General features: G+C 38.8%; 1 protein-coding gene across 1 annotated transcript in view; it reads right to left on the bottom strand.

The window, feature by feature from the left end:
* pth1r (parathyroid hormone 1 receptor) overlaps positions 1 to 20,104 on the bottom strand; it is a 57,315-nt gene that overhangs the window by 19,526 nt on the left and 17,685 nt on the right. Inside the window, exons 2-4 of the mRNA XM_022208088.2 lie at positions 10,086 to 10,188; positions 1,178 to 1,288; positions 863 to 984 (exon numbers count right to left, since the gene is read on the bottom strand). Of these exons, the coding sequence (XP_022063780.1) occupies positions 863 to 984; positions 1,178 to 1,288; positions 10,086 to 10,188 (336 nt within the window). The remainder of the gene's footprint in view (positions 1 to 862; positions 985 to 1,177; positions 1,289 to 10,085; positions 10,189 to 20,104) is intronic.

The raw sequence follows: 20,104 nt of genomic DNA, 5'->3' as shown, positions 1-20,104 counted from the left end.
TGCTTAGATAGTATATGGTATTTGGAAGCTGTGGTTTATGATTTTAATTCTGATAAGTTAGAGCCATTCATTTTGTAAGTCAGTGGTGCAGATGTCAGAATAAAGCTTGTAACATGGCTAAACCCTGAGCATCTGTTATATTTAAGCCGTGGTCAGGTAGAATATGGAGCACCTTCTGCTTGAAATATGCAACTGTCTGTGACCTGTTGTTATCCTACACAACAAGTAAACAATAGCAGTTTCACTTGACAAATATGAAACAATAATTGTCCTCACATTTACTCTGCTACTGCAAATACTGTTTTCTTCAACCGCAACACCAGAAAATGACAAAAATGAAGTAAAATTAAAAGCATGACTAGAATCAGATGTTCAAGAATGTAGTGGAGAACATTAAATACAACCAGCATGACCAAAAGTGTGTCTGTGAACCAGCTCTGCAAATATCTTTCATGGTTTGGTCCCAGTGAAGGGAAATGGGAAGGCTACAACATACAATGATATTACAATGACAATAGTGCCCCAGTCTGAGGGAAGGATGTTCTTCATCACTATGCCAACCCTCCCAAGGTGACAGTAACGTCCATGAAGATACAGCTGCACGGAGCCCTGATCTCCTGTGACTAAACCGGAGCAAATCCATATTTTCAATATTAAGCAGAAAGTCTTAGTAGCAGAGTGAAGGCTGTTAAAACTGTATGATAATGCTCATGGATTTATTGAAGAAAAGGAAAAAAACTAGAGTCCTTGGGTCAAGTAACTGTCAAAATTTGGCATGAATGGTGAGTGATTGAACATGATTTAAATGTATCTGCGGTGTTACTGTGTACGAGCATGTAAATGGAAATGAGGTGGATCTCACCTTTTCATGGCTGTGGTTGTAATGGTAGAGGAATTTTGCACATTCATTATAATTGGCCCATGTCTTGTTGGCTGTGGCCAGCTCCCACGTTCCATTGTTGTCACACCGACGGTATGCTAGTCCTAGACATCAAGCAGAAAAGCCTATTTTTAATGATGGGTTGGAGCCTGCATAATTGTAGAAGTTGCTAAAGAGGTTTCAGAGGGAGTTCGGGTTATGTTGCTACAGTACGCAGTAATACTCAAAGGAGTCCTGGTGCTTTCACCAGCTCAGAACGAGCTTCAGGGTTGGAGCTAGATCCAGGGCCAGTCTTACCTTTATGGTTGAAGTCGTAGATATACTCTGGGCAGGCCGTGGATACAAGCTTTCCAGGAGGCCCTTCAGGCCAGCAAACAATGCCATCCCATTCTGGTGAGCAGTAACCGTCTGCAGGCACAAAAACAGTTTAACCTTAAAAAAAAGAAAGCAGATGATGTTCTCCCATGGCTACAGCATTGCAGTGATCGTCTATAAGCATTTAGAAGAGCAGTAATACTGCTTGTTTTCAAGGATCCTGTGGTCCTTTAAAGAAGGTCAGATGCATGAATTTGATGAATATGTAAATTAGCACTGCAAAGTAACCTTGTCATTTGTGGTGAGCCTGTAAATTACACCTTTTGTGCTGCTCAAGGAAAATATGGGTCACAAAAGAAAACACATACTTGCCCACTTCCCGTGTTTTGTAATATAATAGAGACTCGCAATAGTGGAATTCCCAACATGCTGACAACAGGCTGCCCATTGAATCTAGTCTATTCATTAAGGCTTCTTTGTTAGCTGCTACGGATTTCCATAACTCCTCCATTGTTAATAACATTATACTGTTTTTATGCGGTGTGGAATTGGTTTTAGCATGGATCTCATTAAGATTCATTTAAGCTTTCCTGCAGCACTGGCTGCACTGTAGCACCCTAACTTGCCTGTTGTGTATAAATAAAAAGGGCTGAGTTGTATATTTTATTTTCAAATCTGTATCTACAAGATTGGGGTGTTTTGTTTTTTGTTTTTTTACATGCCTTAAATTTGACCTATTAATGATATTCAATTTCATTTTTGATTCACTTTTTACTTGTCTAGTCAGATAAATGTCAGAGAATAGCAAAAATTTACTTTAATTGTTTATATAACAGCAATAGTAATAATAATAATAATCTTTAAGTGTTTTCAAATAATAATTAATTATTATCTATTATTAATAATAACAGTCATTACCCTTTTTGTATCAACTATAAGACTGGCAGACCAAATGAAACTTAGTTAGAGTTTTGAAATGCTCAGGAGGACCACTATGAATAAAAAAGTTGTCTAGGAATCCTTATAAGAAAAACTTTTAGATTTTTTTCTGCCTTTCCTCAGGTTCCTGCCAGAGTGCTGACAGTGTACTATTGCTGAAGATCACAAAGACGCTGTCGTGTATTTTTAGTAAAGAACAGCCCATAAAAGACATTGTAATAATGCATCTATACTTAGTTCAGACAAAGAGCTGCAGGTTCAAAGGCAGAGAAACTTAAATCCAGTTTCACAGCACAGAACTCCTTAATTGTCAGCCCTCTGATAGTGGGAGCAAAGTCCCTTTCCCCACAGATTCCTGGCAGCGAACCCCCCTTATGGCTTGGCATTTATGTTGTATTATTGAAAACATCTGCCCCACTTTGACCACTAATAAGCAGCTAAGGATAAAACTAAAACTATCCTCTCTTTGCTGTAGATCCATTATTTTCTCATTCCTGTAATCAAACTTACAAAGAAACATCTGACGCAATGACGACTTGCTTTTTATTTGCCTGTCACTTGGAGCACAAAATTAAAGAGCAGACTGTGTGGAGCTGACTGATTCTTACGGATGTCTGGTGGGAGAAAAGCAGAGTTTAGTTTTGAAAATCACACTGACCACACATCCTGGGAGTAAAAGTAGAATTGCTGCTCACTTTTGCCATAGGTTTTTATTACCATAGGACCACCTACTTACAGGGCTAAATTAAACACCAAACACGCACACATATATAATTTCCAGTAAATTTCTTGACCACGATTTAAATATAAACGTGACTATGGGGGGGACGTTGGTATTAGTGATGTCACTGGGGTTTTCGGAAGGTTTTCTTTCCCCCCCAACTCATTTGATTCCGACCTGCAGATGTCAAAACACACACTGCATTTTCTCCTGATACATGCAACCTTTTATAATGATTGCTGATGTTATTCTACATCCAGACCACAAGCTTGAAAGCTGAGCTATTTTCACACTGCAAGGTCTGGGGATTTGAACCCACATCCCTCCACTGTCCTCTCCAGGCAAACCTCAGTGCTTCCCTCAAAGAAAACCTTGTCTCAGCCATGCAGCGGTGACCTCTGTGTATTTTAAGAACAAATGTGGACTAAAAGCATATAGATAAAGTGCTGAAACACAACAGCTTTTCAGTCTAATCCCTCCGCAGTTAACCCAATCCTCACTCTCGACAAATCCCTCATTTCACACTGCGAGCGTTTTGAAGTCGTCGCCATTCCTCATCCCCTATAATAGTTCAGAAAACCACAAGTTTACAGTTACAGTGCCAGAAAAAAAAGAAAAAAACTCTGGGGGTGGTCAGGCAGAACACAGGCAAGAAAAATACAGATGTAACGCCAAAGTCCTAAAAAATGCATGCTTGCTGCTATTATATGTTTACCTCAACCCACAGCTTCAAGGCCACACCACAATACACCAAAATAAGGACGCCGCTTTGAAAAAGCACACTGAATTCTGTGTGAATTCTATCCAAATTTCAATGACCATTTCAAGGAAAATACTTACATGGGCCATCAGAGAGCACAAGTAATGCTTTCCTTGAACTTAATCTCAAAATCTTGACAGTCCCCATAATTTTGCTCAACATCACAGCTAACCACGACCCAGATTTTAAATGATTTCCATGCTACGAAATTACAAACAGCCATATGTGACGCTGAAGTTCAACTCCAGTTCAAGCGAAGAGAAGTTGAAGCGATTGATGCGCTGTTAAATAAAGGGAAAAAAAATCTCAAATCAAGCACATTAAATGAGGACATATGTGCTTATCCAGGCATGTGGTACAATCACACTGGGGACTCATTTTGCCTCTTTATTAAATTAATAGGCTTATTCTAATTTCGCCAAGTGTTATGTGATTGAACAGACATGTGCACCCTTCCAAAAGAGGTCAGGAAACAACCACTACATACAGGGTGAGTCACATCGGTTGTAAGGCATCATTATCAGGTATGCAGGTCAGCTGACTTGCACTGATTTACCCCCAAAACAACACCTCCAGCATCTCACAGCATTCCAGTCAGAAACACCTGAGGGGTTTGTCAGGGTTCTGACTCAGTTCACGGCTGGAACAGACGGTATGATGCACTGCAAAAGAGCTGTAACTAATGTTTATAAGAATTTGTATATGCTGATTGACTGACTGATTAAGTCCTTGCTCTGTAAAAAATAAATGGAAACAAGAAAAGCACTGAGAGATCGCAGTATTCCGCCAAGGCCGCTCAGTCGTATCATTTCCAACGGATGAAAATTCAGGAAAACAGAATGTGGCCATTTAATGTAGATGTACCCACAAACAAAATGATCTTGCACTGAGCACAGGCGTGTGTTATACATGTGTACGTTATGTACGGATACCGAATCGCGTGATCAAAATACGTAGCAGGTGTCAGGAATTAATGGGACTCGGAAACACCCCTACAATATAATAAATTGTTCCTTGCATCATTTCCAACAGAGAAAGTCCCAATAAGTCCTCAACAGCCAATTTGTAGTAGGATTGCAATCCTGTGATCATCAGCAGGCAGCTGACATAGCGGTCATTTGTTGCCATATTTACAGTGATGCCATGCCACTATCTCACAATGATGCAGAAATCTTTAAGAAATCTGTGGATTCAGACAATAAGCCGCATCAGTGCCAAAATCTAATCAATTGGTCCTTATGTCATTTCTTACCTTCCCTGAAAATCTCATCCATATCTCTTTGTCCATTTTTGAGTCATGTTGCTAACAGGCAGACAGACAAACCAATAGCAATCATCACATAATTCTGCAAATTCCAGTTTATTTAATTCCATGTATCAAACATCTAAGAGAGTAAAACATTTGCACAAACTGATTTTTGAGATGCTGGAAATATAATAGCATTTTCTCCTACTGCATCCTACTACAAATCCGTTGTGGACATATCGAGACTTATCCATTGGAAATGATACAAGGAACAACTGATTAAATTGTGGGGGTGTTTCCGAGTCCCATCAATTCCCACCACCCACTCCATATTTAGGTTATGCGATTCAGTATCTGGACATAACGTACACATGCATAACACACGCCTGTGTTCAAGAAATCTCTTTCTTGAACCCTTGGCGGAGTACTGCGCTCTCTCAGTGGTTTTTCTTCTTTGGTTTGATGCCACAGCTTTTGAAATGAGGACACCGAGGTTCATGATCCAAACACTGTGAGCTTGGAGGTGATGCTGAGGTGTGACAACAGGATAGATTAGACATGATGGAGGTCAGATGAGCAGCACGGCCTCTCATCTCAGAGTCCTAGTGTTTGACTGACTGCTCTGCATCAGCACCTTATGTGTCCATCTTAAAGCTCATGTCCGGAGTTTGAATCGCAGCGTCTCCCAAAACACTGTTGGTCCCTCCCTCCCTCTGATTTCGCCCCTTTATTTGTGCACGTGCGCAGTAGCTGACAGGAGTGTCCGGAGTGCTGCAGCATCTTGCCTGTTTTGCTGTTTTCCACTCCTCTACATTTAGTACATTTAGTAAATAATAAAGGAATTACGTTAGAATTCTGTATTGAGTCTAACTTGTCCTAATACCAAAATAACATGAATCTGCTAGGACGAACGAGTAAAGTTTCAATATGTGATTACACTCGTGTATCCCTCTCGATGACGTTGTTTATCAAACTTAGTGCATTTACGCGTGTATATGTGTTACATTGTTTATTTATTTCTATCTAGAGTTCAGAATTGCATGACTCCTCTGACCAAGAGTATGTCCCAGACGCCCCAACATCTTCCTCCAGAGGTCGGGCATCTAAACGAAGCCGTCAGGCGGGCTATGGAGGCCATGGTCGGAGAGCGACGCGAGCACCCCGAGCCAAAAAACGTCCTGCAGTCTCTTGGCCTGACAAGCCGTGGGATTGGTAACTTTTCTGGAAGTTGCTGAGCTCTGATGCTCTCTCCTCCACAAGCAAAACAAATGTGCGCGCGGTTGCGTAGTGCGTAGCTCGCCCGCCTCTGCATGGGCTTGCTTGCTGTGCGCGTAACCGTTGATTGACAGCATGACAAAGCTGAAGCTCAAACTTGATTGGTCGGCAGCGACCGGCGCTTTTTGGAATAACATGGGGGTCTATGAGAGGAAGGCGGAGCTCAGGAATACATTTTCATATCGCGTTATACTAACATTATATTATAGTATCGAACAAGACTAACACATTTAAGCTTTGTTAAACAATGATACATAAATTGAAAACAAACGGAAACTCCGGACACGAGCTTTAAGTACACTTTGAAAGAAAACAGTGTTGTTACATAAACCCTGCGTGAAAGCTGCTGTTTGGCCCCTGCAGTTCTCAATAGTAGCAATTTTGTCTCTTTTTTCTTAATTTATTAAATCCAATTGTGATTTGTGGACTTTTATCAAAACCATGAAAAGTTGGGAAATACCACACAGCGAATGTAATTATAGGGAATAGTCAACAATAGCTTTTGTGTTTGGAGCCTGGAAGTAAACGTTTTTAATTATGTGTTTCATTTTAAGGGGGTATCGGCTGGAGGGTCAAAGAATTCAATGCGACCACAATGCACTGGGGTTAAAGAGAAAATAATATGATTGGTTTGCCTGTGGAATCCAAAAACCTCTCCAAACAATCAACTGGGAAAATGAGAGTAACCACACGGAGATACAGTAGATGCTGGGGTCTGTTGGATAATGATGCTCTTCAGACACCCATAAATATACAAATACAACCCAGCAGCAGTTTCCCCTTCAATCTCAGCCTCCACGGCTCCAAGCCACAAAGAGGACAAAGGAAGCAGCATTTTTTTAACACAACCATCAACATACAGTCCACACTAAATTTCCTAACAGTTCCACAAAGGTATCGGTTTGAGCATTTTAGCAAAATACAGGCAAAAACCCCACAAAATTCGTCAATGACACCTTTTGTTAGGGCGGTTCTTGTACAGCACTGAAGTGTGCGCATCAGCTGATGAGTAGAAGCCCTTATAATCAACAGTCACATTCAAACAAGTCACCAATCACATTCAATCAAGATAACGAGGCGCTCTTTACAGTCTCATGCACTCTCACTCCTCGGTCATCATGGTGGTAGTTATGCAGCTTGCTCAGTTCTCGGTCAGTTTTACAGTGTGTTGGTTGATTCATTCCTTCCTCCAACACTCAGAATTCCTCCGATGTCTGGGAGCATCAACTGCTGTGTACAAATTTTATTTCAAATCAGAAAATATGAGGTTCTGCTCTGTGTCGATTTGGGGAGGTTTATTTTATTGGACTTCTGGCCCCAGCCGGAATTCAATCCTCAATGGCTGAGGTAAGAAATACAGCTATTTTTGTGTGATACAGGGCTCGATCTTCTTTGATTTGACAGAAATCTTTTCAAAAAGAAGAAAAGAAAGAAAAGAAAAACCAGCTGCAGGTGGTGGAAAAATCGGACAAGTGGAAACCTTATTGGGGCTGATTAAGTGCAATAGTTTACATCTTCTTCTCTGATAAAACACTTTGAACAAGTAATACAGGGCATCAATAAAGTCTGAACACATAGGGAATCTCAATAACTATAATTTTTTTGTCTCATTAAACCAACAAGTCTTCAAATTCATATGACCACATAGGTCGTATGTAACGTGCACCGGAATACGACCCATGAGAGCGTATTTACGTTAGCGCCCCTACGGGGAAAAGGAACGCATTACGGGATTTAATTCATGAAACTTTTCCCTCGCGAAACGGCTTTTTCCTCACTTTCGCAACACAGGTTTAGTATTATGGTTATGGTTAGGGTTAGGGATAGGGATAGAGATAGTGTTAGATACTGTAAATGTTTGTTCATGGTGACGTTTCACCTGCGACACTGGAGTGTCGATATTTACTCACCCGCTTGAGGTCGCTTAACGTCAAAACGTAACACTCGGTCGTAATACGGGCGTGTACAGACGACCTATGTGGTCGTTTTTTGTTTGAGGACAGGCTGCATTAAATTCAGCTACTATCGTTCGATACGACCACCCTTCACATCAACTGAGAAGTACCAGTTCAGCTCTTTCTTCTTTCAACAAAGCCATATTTAATCTGTGGAGGCAAAAACATTATAATTACATTTCCTATGTGTCCAGACTTTAGGGACACATTGTGGAGCCGTGAAAACAAGTCTGATTCATAAACTGACAAATTGTTTCACCACTACACTGCATGGCTAAATTGCAACAATTACACTGTAAACAAAATGGAAATTTTTCCTTTTTAAAAAAAAAACAGACATCCATATTTGAAAAAATTCATATAAACATAAATAAATGGCAACTGTGACAAATACGGCTATTTTTCTGTGATAAAGGGCTCAGTCTTCTTTGACCTGTTGCAGGTGGTGGAAAAAAAATCACAAGCGGAAACCTTAGAGCAAATTAAGTGGGACCTTGCAATCACGCCATCATGTGATTTCACACACCCTGCAATAAATTTCAGTTATCTTGTAGCATGAACCTGCTGCTAAATAAGGCAGTTTGGTCAATACAGGCGTTTGTAACAGTGAGGGACTGGTGTACGGATGGTATCTGTTATCTCTTCCTCACATTTAACTGGGCAAATTACATGACCCGCATCGACACTGTAAGCCCTGTCATTCTATTTTGTCATTAAGAAAAAAAAACACACACACAATAATGAGCTGACAGATCTTGTGTGTCCTTGCAGTGTGGAAAAAAAACAACAAAGAAAACATCATACAGTGGATTTAAAGATCTGTGAAATTTCCTCACATTTGAATCTGGTCTCACTCCCAGCTCAGCTGTTGTGTCAGGACCCATTGGCGTCACATTTAAAACACACTTAGTTGAGCATCGTTTTTCAAGTCATCGGGTGATTCGACAGACCTATAAAAATCTCTCAATGCTAGAAACAGACTGCATGAGTCTGTAGCTAAATATTCTCTTCTGGTGTCGTCATTATCACTCCCTTTTAGCCAACATGAAGTTTGCCTTGTAACATGTGCTCAATGTTATAAAAGCTGCATTTTAGCTCAAACCATGATCTTTTCCTAAATATAAAGTAGTTTTGGTGCCCAAACAGCGCTTGACAACAAGGCTTAAATCGCAAAATAAAACAAAACTATGTGAAACTCAAACCTCTGTCTCTGTGGTGAAGGTCCTGTGACTTACCAGTGCTCCATCCTCCTTATGAGGCTCTTTTAAACTCAAAGCAACAAAACCTCTTATATGTCCATCACAGTTGAATATTAACAGTACTGACACCAACAGCAAATGATTTTTTTCTTTGAATCTCTTTGATGCTAGCAGCTCTGAGAACAGATTGAGTTCTTTAGCCATGGCATGATCCATAATAAAAAAATCTAAGCAATTTTCAAATACTTTGCCCTACTATTTGATAGACATACTCTACTGATCAATGTTTGGGGTCACCCAGACAATTTCATGTTTTCCATGAAAACACACACTTTGATTCATGCGCTCACATTTTTGCACAGAGGTTTTCTAATCATCAATTAGCCTTTCAACACCACTAGCTAACACAACGTAGCATTAGAACACAGGAGTGATGGTTGCTGGAAATGTTCCTCTGTACCCCTATGGAGATATTCCATTAAAAATCAGTTGTTTCCAGCTAGAATAGTCATTTACTACATTAACAACATCTAGACTGAATGCTTTTCTTTCAAAACAAAGACATTTCTAAGTGACCCCAAATGTTTGTATGGTACTGTGCATTCATGAGTCCTTGAGAATGAATCCTATTCATGTTTCCTCCAGTGGCATTGTTAGACTTAGATGTCTCCCACACAATTATCTGCATTCATTTGAACATTATACCTGCTAAACCTAAGCATACTAGCATTGTCACTGCAACTACACAAAGTCACTCACACAGCTATAGACCTTAGTTTTATGTTCGGTACTCACCAGGAACCTTGTGCTTTGATCTGATGTTCCCTTCACATTTCCGTTTGGCTTTGAACAACAGGCCAATCTGTTCCTCTTTTGTCAGCACGTCATCTGCATAAACCTGCAAGAGAGAAAAATGACATGGAGTTGATTTATTAATACATAAACTACCATTCTAAAGTTTGGCGTCACTTAGAAATGCCCTTATTTTTGAAAGAAAAGCAGCTTTTTTTTTTAAATAAAGATAACATTAAATGAGTCAAAAATACAGTCTATACATTATTAATGTGGTAAATGACTATTCTAGCTGGGAATGGCTGATTTTTAATGAAATATCTACTTAGGGGTACAGAGGAATATTTCCAGCAACCATCACTCCTGTGTTCTAATGCTGCATTGTGTTAGCTAATGGTTTTGAAAGGCTAATTGATGATTAGAAAACCCTTATGTTGGCACATGAATAAAAGTGTGAGTTTTCATGGAAAACATGAAATTGTCTGGGTGACCCCAAACTTTTGAACATTAGTGTACTTTAATTTATTGCAAACATGACATTTTTTTAAGCAAAGATGCAGTTTCTATAAGCAGCTTTGCAAAAAAAAAAAAAAAAAAAAACCCTCCATAAATATTAAGCTGCACAAGCATGTGAAGCTCTTCAAGTAAGAGTGAGCTTGAATTTCATCCGCGGGCTAATATCCAGACATGATTTCCTTTTCACAGCTGCTTCAAAACCCTGTAGCCACTCTCTGCATCCCTGCTCACGGCGCTAGGGTTAGACAAGACGACGCAGTCAAAATCCAATTTCCTTCACTGAAATACTCTCCAAAATCTACAGCACGAGACGTTTTCTCAAAGGGCGTTTGAGTGACAGCAGCATGGTGGTGTGGATGTTAGACAGCCTGTTCTAGATCTGGAAGGTGAGATTGCATTGTACTTTGACAGCATCAGTCTTCTTGTCAGAGAGTTCATGAGCTAAGCGGTGTACTTATTTCTGTCAGAGCTGTAATAAAGCAAAAAATGTAAAAAAAAAGAAAAAGGCGACCGGCTCACCGAACAGTAAGTATCAGTTTTACTTGCTGTTTATAGTCTCAGCTTGCATTTCGGTGGTTTTATCCGCTTCATGCTAACTGATTGGACACGACAAAAAATACAACACTGACAAATATATTCCCAGCGTTCTTTACACCTTATACATTTCAGCTTTTGAACATTGTATTTGAGAGTGACGTGCTATGTCAGGTGTGGTTTTCCAGTCAAGGAAACATTTTCCATTCAAATAGGTCACACTGACTGGCTTGCTGTTTGCTCGCGGATCACTTTTGGGCAATGACAAATGTGACTGTATTGAAAATGACCACATTCATTTTTAACAGAGCGTGACGAGAAAAGTGGAAATGAAAACAGAGAAAATCATGTCCAGTGCTAAAACTGAAGCGCAGATCAGCACGCAGATCACCAGTATTTTCTACGCTGCCATACAGGAGGCTTTCATGGTGCTTTGAGGCACACTGCAGCAGAAACGCGCCGTATCCTCACAGTGAAACACAAACTAACGTGTGTGCCATACAGTGTGCCTGGAGGTGCGACTAAAAAAGAAAAAAAAAAACTCCCAGTCTTGTTTTTTTTTGGTTCACTGATCCAGAGCAAACAGTACAAATTAAAGACAGACGTTTACTCAGAGCAGCTGACTCCCTGGCTGCAGTTGCATCTGTCAGTTTCAGACACAAATTACACGTCTGGATGTCAGAAATCAAATTTCATACCTACTTTTATTAAGGCAAGACGTAGGCGAGAGTGAAGATGTTAAACGCCTGCACAGTTAGATATAATTGCACTTCAAAACATATATTACAGCCATTCATTCAGGGAAAATTGGATTTCATTTTTCATTTTACATGCATGTATAACTCGAAAATGCAAGTTGTAGTCATAGCCTCTGTTTCAACTGACAGGAAGCGAACACAAAGTGGACGCACTGCGTTAGGCTACTCTTATTATGACACAATGATTATGCTCCATTCCATGTACAGGCACAAGTTCATACCACTGATTTACCCATGTCTCTATCAGAAATAAGATTTTAATTTGAGTAATACGATTATTATGATCTGATATGAATCAGCTGTTGCTTGTTTCTTACTACAGCCTGTGTTCAGGCCTCTACTAAGGTATGATAAATACACTACTGTTCAAAAGTTCAGGGCAGGTCATTTCATATTTCCATGAAAACTCACACTTCTATTCATGTGCTAACATAACTACGCAAAGATTTTCTAATCATGAATTAGCCTTTCAGCACCATTAGCTAACACAATGTAGCATTAGAACATAGGAGTGATGGTTGCTGGAAATGTTCCCCTGTACCCCTATGGAGATATTCCATTAAAAATCAGCCTTTTCCAGCTAGAACGGTCTTTTACCACATTAACAATGTGTAGACTGGATTTCTGATAAATTTAATGTTATCTTCATTGAAAAAAGGCTTTTATTTCAAAAATAAGGAAATTTCTAAGTGACCCCAAACTTTGAAACAGTAGTGTACATCTTATAAAAATGTTAAGTAAAAGAACACCTCCAACAGTCTAGAACATGGTAATACATCCTAAAAAGTCCCTGCATTCAAAAGCTTACTGAAGTAAAATTGGATAAGTATCTTTAGAAAATATATACTCAAATATAACAACAATCATAATACCACCTCTTGGAGCTAAATTAATTAATGTAGGATTATTATTGTTGTTGTTGCATGTGTAAGGATTATTTGAAAGTGCAAATTTATACTATTTTAATACTGCTGGAAGTTTTAACCGTAACAAGGCAATATATTTTCAGCTAAATTAATGTTTTCTAAATCTAAAATAAATGATACATGTAGTAGACTAAAAAGCACATAATTTTCCTATAAAACACAGTGAAGCTAAAGCATAAAAACACATCAAAATATAGAAATACTCTAAGTACAAGTACTTGAAACTCCTACTTAAATACAACATTTAAATGAATTTCCTTACTTGCTATGCCTGGACTGTTTATGCTGTTACTATAATTGTTGCACTCCAAGAAGCACCTACAGACAAGAGAATTAACTCCTGTAGTTAAGAACTAAATCTTTGATATTTTCCAGACCATTGGAGGCCTTTCTGGTACTTGTTTATAATCTGAAATAAGCAGCTAAGTAACTTCTAAATCTACGTCCAGAGACAAGGAGCACTTGGGAACGTAGACGTGTATACATTGTGTCTGATGCGAGTGCGCAATTCCGTGAAGTTCAAATTAAACTATAAATACTGAGCCGTTGTGGGTTTGCTACATACAAACCCACAATACCTCAATCCATCAATATTTTCACTACTTTCAGGCCTGAAAGAACGATGTCCAGTCTGAGAGCTGAATAAGGTTACAGAATGAAGACATTTATGGCTTTGCACAGCAAACAACCACAGATGGAACAACATTTGACCACAGGCGAACAAGGATAGATACTACCTGTTTACTGTACGAACTATGCCAATATAGAATATTCCACTGACAGCTCCCGAAGCGTTCACACTATTTTAATCTAAATAACTGCCTGGTTTTACTTGAGGTGAAGGCTCAACTAATAGGAGACGGGAAAAGAAAAGTGTCTGGATCTTTATTATCACTCTCGTTTTTCCCTCCTTGTAGATGATGGTTTGGATCTGCTGGATGTTACATGTAGCTGAAATGTCAGCTAGTTTATTACACTTTGAAATCACAGGCTGCACATGAGTTGTTTTTTTTAGTTCTTTCTGCAAACTTGGAAAGTGCTGCAGCACATTAAGAACAAACATCTTAACCTTAACAGCACAGTTTAAGCTGCAGTGAAATATGAAACTAAAATGAGGGATGGAGTTTCAGGGTTTCTTTTCTTTCTCAAAAACTACAGGAATGCCTCGTTCATCTGCAGACCGCTGCTTGCAGGGGCATAGAAGAGTATCATTTACCATTTCAAGAAGAGAATCCTGGGTAATAAGTGTGCCCCCTGATTATTTCTGAAAACTATTCCTCCTCCTCTGGCCAGAGTCCTAACCTCCAAAGCAAACACAACTGTCAGAGGGAGAAACATGGACATTCTTATTTACTGCATTTCATCCAAAACACAGTATTCTTTTTGTTGAATGCTTTTGAGTGTGAGCCAAAACGAAAATTAGAAAAATACACACCATATAAATATGTGTGTTTTCATCACTGGTCTCTAGAATACAAACTCCACTTGAATAAACCACAAGTTTCTATTTGTCTTCGCAAACTGTGGCTTGATGACTTAAACTGCAGCGCTCTGCAAGAATATAAGACCAATATTGAGAGAACTGTATTTAGGCTGCTCTGTCAAGAGAGTGTTCAACCACTACGACTAAAGACTAGCACTCTGCTGTATGCTAAGCTGCATTTACAGTCCAGTTTTAGTTCTCTATTTCCAGCATTTGGTTATTAAAGGTTTTAGCGAGTTGGTGCAGGTTGTGTTTAATTCTAAAAGTATCCTGTCCAGTATGTATGTATCAATATCTTTAGACTTTACTTGTTGATTTTTCAAAAATTTTGTAACAAAGGATTTTTAAAAAATGTCCCTCAAAAATGGAGTCATGTGGACAGACGCCATGCACACATTTAGTGGAGACACTGGGTTTCCGGTACATTACCAGCGGCCTTCATTGTGGACAGATTTGCGTTTTTTTCTTTCTTTCTTCTTTTTTCAAGAAAGTTGTGGTTGACCAAAGTTATTTCCTGCAATGCCCTACAGTGAATATGTGAGTCTAATGCTGGAGCTTGTGAGGTAGGCTTTCATTAAGGAAGCACAAAACAAAAACTTGAGTATCCAAAAAGTTTAAATGAACCACAAAACCCACCGAGTTCAATGGAGTATAATTATCTGCAATAAGTCAACAGTGGATTTGGATTAAAAGCGCAGCTCAGTGATCTCATTAGCAGAATCTCAGACCACGATCAGTCACATCAGTTTTAAAAAGCAACACAAGTCTCAGTTCCAAGTATCATGACGGCAGAGAGGCCAGTAGTTTTGAGCATCAAAGCTTTAACCCTCCACTAACCTCCCCCAAAGTTGAATTAAAAGGAACATTTCCCTGCCAGAATTAACATATTTTACACTTAAGAATGGCGAGACACTGCAGATACCTGAAGTGGGTTTCATGCTTATAGCTTGGATTACTGTCAAAACCATAAAAAAAAAGAAAAAAAAAGAAATACATCTCCGTTCAAATGTCCGGAGTCACTTAGAAATGTCTATTTTTGAAAGAAAAGTAGTTTTTTTCCCAATGAAGATAATATTAAATTAATCAGAAATACAGCCTAGACATTGCTTATATGGTAAATGACTATTCTAGCTAGAAACGGCTGATTTATGATGGAATATCTACATAGGGGTACAGAGGAACATTTCCAGCAACCATCACTCCTGTGTTCTAATGCTACATTGTGTTAGCTAACGGCGTTGAAAGGCTAATTGATGTTTAGAAAACCCTTGTCCGATTATGTTAGCACATGAATAAAAGTGTGAGTTTTCATGGAAAACATGGAATTGCCTGGGTGACCCCAAACTTTTGAACGGTAGTGTAGCTGAATTGAAACAATCAGCTGCTCCCACCTATCTATCTAATCAAAGCATAAAGGTGGTTCTGAGGGGATGGCTACAGGCTGACTAAATGCTCATGTTGAATTCACATAATTGTGTACAACTAATATTGTGTGTTTATGAGGAACGTGGTAACTGACGAGTTTAAAAACTGCAGAGACAAACTTTATGATGATGATGGATTGCTGCAGAAGGTCCACAGATTTGGTGGAGTCAGTCACTGGCTGCTAGCCAAAACAGCAGTCGGGGTTTAAACAGCCTCTTCATCTTCATCTCTAACATGAACAAAACACGTTCAAAAGCAGATTGGAACCAGCATTTGATAAATGTCACCGACAGTAATAAAGACAACATGATATTTCATTTTTCTCAAGACCAAGGACAAATTTTTATGTTCTAGTACAATGACTGTCTCTGTGCCAATCACACATCATCATATTAACTTTGAACAGCAGCTAGAGTTTATGCATTATTTTAAGATTTTCTAAACTGTAGATACATAAGGCACCACTGCAGTTCTTCATCCATCTAGTGTTTAAGCAAATGTATAATCCAATTTATCTCTTGTTTTTAGACACACCATTTTACTATGAATACGGAGAGATCAATTAAGTCCAGTCAAAGTGTGAAAAAGTCTAACAGGAAATTTGAATATTTTGAAATTTTAATCAACTTTTTTTTTTGTTTACAACATAGTTCCATATGCATTCTTTTATAGTTTTGATGTCTTCAGTATTATTCAAAAATGTATAAAATAATTAAATAAAAACCATTGAATGAGAAAATGTGTCCAAACTTTGTATTAAAATTCTAATTTTTTGTTGTTTAATGTATGACTTTAAAATTTAACTTTTCTACAGCATCAAAAGCAACTAAAATATCAATGTTCTCCAGATATTTTTGCTGTTTTAATTTTTATTGTTTTTTACATTTCTACGAGCGGTCGATAATGTATATGCAGTATTTTACAGGTCTATGGAAGTGTAAATTTCCCATCATTTTCCAACACTGGATTCATAATCTACCAACAATTTACAAATGTGAGCAGAAGAGGGCACAGAGATGCACAAACACTCATACACGCCCTCCTCTCACTTACTTCACCTCACTACAATGTTTTGAAGTGTTTTGACTGTCAACATAAAACCTCTGATCACAACTCTGGCAGTATTTTGCCTGGAAAAACAAACTATATTCATGTTCTCTATCACTCCTGAGCCAATCCAATAGTGCCCTTCTCTGTTAGCTGATCCGTCAGTGAGGATGAGATTTTCGGCTAAATGGCTGCATGAAGTGAGACTTTCCTTTACAGATCACACTTCATCACATGGATGATAAATAATATACAGATAATATTTACTCTGGTCGCTGTAAAGCCCCTCTATTATGGGAATACAGTCGAATGTTTGTTTAATGTACTTGTTTTGGTCATTTGCCATTCTTTACACCATAGGCTAACATTCACTTCCTTGTTGTTGGCATGTATTCAAAATTTGATCCCAAGGGCTTTTAGACTTTCCTGTACGTTTTTTCTTCACAAAATAGGGGGGTCTAGAAAATTAGAACTTTGCTGAATCTAGTTTTTAACGGCCCTGTCCGCTATCTGGAAAAAACATGAATATGTTACTTTTGACATATTACACCGCATGAATGTTTTAGCGGATGAGGTTCCTGGATATTATAAACTCTATGAGTCAGTGCCACTCCTCTTCAACTGTGCAATTTGCATTTGATGATAAAAACCACAAGCCACAAGACTGGTTGTCCTTTGGAAATGCTTGCAGACCACATTCTGACTTAAAGCAGCATTTAGTTCCTAATTATACCCTGCTCTGGTCGTAAGCCTGAAGAACAGCACTTTTGTCCTTGATGGAAACATTGTGTGTGCTCTGAGAGGCAGGATACGAGGCAGATAGCTGTGATTGTGTTGTTCTCTCAAATTAAAAAGGATCGCTCCTGCATTATATAAGCGATTTAATACACCAAGAGAATTCAATGCAAATGCAACAATTTAGTTTTCATCAAAAGCTTAAAAACTACTAACGCTTATGCAACAATCAAATGCCCTGGGCATTTCATAATATCTTAACAGCTGCCACCAAAGTGTTAACCGATAATACTTTCGACAGACTGCTGGTGGAACAGTTGCTTTAAAAAAAATGTATGGATGGATTATGGGGATTATGGGTTAAAAATATACATTTTAAAGTGGATTTATAATCCATAAAAGCCTTTTCTCAGATATAACAGATCATGTAGTTCCACCACACAGACTATGGCATTAATGGAATATGATACCCTCTCAGTCATAGCTTGGCAGCATCAGTGCTAATCCTCTAAATGACAACAGCTGATGATAAAACATGAAATCATGTCAATGCTCCTATTAGCATTCAAACAGCATCATGTTTCTGCTGCAAAAACAGACATCAGGGATTCAAATTTATCATTTTTTTCCTTTTTGTTTTTAGAACTAGCTGAAATAACGAAAGAAGTGCCATAGTTATGGGTCAATCTAATTACAGTCCTGCAAATGGCCATGACCTACAGTAATTGCAACAAGACGACATGGTCATCAATATCCCCCGCCACATGTGATGTCTATGAGTCTATATCCAAAATAGTGATCAAGGGCCATAACGCTGTTCAACATTATCGCACAGGTCTCATTTTCGAACTTGATCAAGGTGTCCATGGTGTGAAGCTACACACTAAATTTCGTAATCCTAGCTGTAATAGTTTCCGAGAAAAGCTGCCCCCTTCATCTCGGATGGACGGACGGATGGAGGCGAAACCTATATCCCCCTTTTCCACTTCGTGGAGGCGGGGGATAATAACTAAATAGGCGAGGCTGCAGAATGCAAGGCTCTACAATATTTATTAGCACGGACAGCAGACGCATTCTGATGGACTCGTCAATTTTTAAATGAGACTTTCACAAAAATATATACTGTGGTGAGAAAATACAGGCCCTGCTTTAACATGTCAGAAAGCTTTCAAAAGCTAATTTTTTATACACAAAGGTCCCATAAATGATTGATGGCAGCGAACTGACTGTCAGGTCATGTGGCTCTCGTGGTTCAGGTGAAGTGTCCACTGCGCTATTTTTGTCTTACTTCACTCGTAGCTGCATCTCCCCCACTGACAAATATTTCTCTGTTTCAGCCTCTAATTAACATCAAATTCCCATCATTTGGAGAACCTTGCTCCAACATCCACCATCTCACTGTCGACATTACGGTTAGGAGCCTGGAGGGACTTTTTAAATTCATATGGCACTTTGTTTAACAGACAAACACTTGAACAAGCCCAATTGATTATCAACCACCACTGAGAATCTTCGGCATGCAAATCATTCTGGTTGCTCAAGTTTTTTCCTGTATGTATTGCAGACAATGTGTCAATAACAGACAATGCAATGTTGTCTGTACACCGCAATCAATTAGAGCTGGGTGATACAATGATACAGTAAAACAATAGTGAATTGTTTAGTGGGAAAAATAATTATAGCATTAGTCAATTATGGGCAACGATGCAAATAAATGAGCAGGCTTATTTTATGGAAATGCTAGAATTAGTGGAGTTTTTGCATGAAGCTACAAGGTCAATAATCTTGTATTAAAATAAAGGCAACAGCCAAAGCTAATAAAATCTTGTTATTTTATGTATAAGGGGTTTCTAAATAATACCAATCCTGTATAAAATATTTCATCGATATTGCTTACATGTAAAAGTTGAAACTAATCAAGAGAAACTTAATTACTCCACCAAAGAATGGTGGAGTTAATTGACGCTTAATCATCCAAGGTGTTTTTAACTCTGATCGGTGTATGTCTGTCTGTCTGTCTGTCTGTCTGTGAACAATGTTACTCAGAAACGGATAAATGGATTTGGATGAACTTTTCAGGAAAGGTCAGAAATGACACAAGGACCAAGTGGTTAGCTTTTGGCAGTGACGCGGCTCATAGTCTGGAGACATGGATTTGTTCAAGATTTCTGCATCATTGTGAGATAGCGACACAGAGTCACTGTAACTATGACAACAAGTAAACACTACCTCAGCTGCCTGCTGACGATCACATGATTGCGATCCTGCTACAAATCCACTGCTGCAGACTTATCAGGACTTATCTGTTGGAAATGATGCAAGGAACAATTGATTAAATTTGGGGGTATTTCCAAGTCCCAGCAATTCCCTCCACCCGCTATATATTTAGGTCATGCGATTTGGCATCTGTACATAACGTACACATGCATAAGACGTGCCTGTGCTCACCACAAGGTCATCTTGTTTGGGGGTACATCTATATTAAATGGCCACATTCTACGGTGCCGTGATTTCTTATAATCAACTACCATGATGCCACGGGGCCATGATGAAAATTAATCTGCCAGAAATGATACGACTGAGCAGTCTTGGCAGTGT

The sequence above is a fragment of the Acanthochromis polyacanthus genome, chromosome 9 (genome assembly GCF_021347895.1).
Source record: "Acanthochromis polyacanthus isolate Apoly-LR-REF ecotype Palm Island chromosome 9, KAUST_Apoly_ChrSc, whole genome shotgun sequence".
Classification (NCBI taxonomy): domain Eukaryota; kingdom Metazoa; phylum Chordata; class Actinopteri; family Pomacentridae; genus Acanthochromis; species Acanthochromis polyacanthus.
The sequence above is the reverse complement of the archived record's forward strand: the minus strand, read 5'-3'. Positions and strand labels throughout refer to the sequence as shown.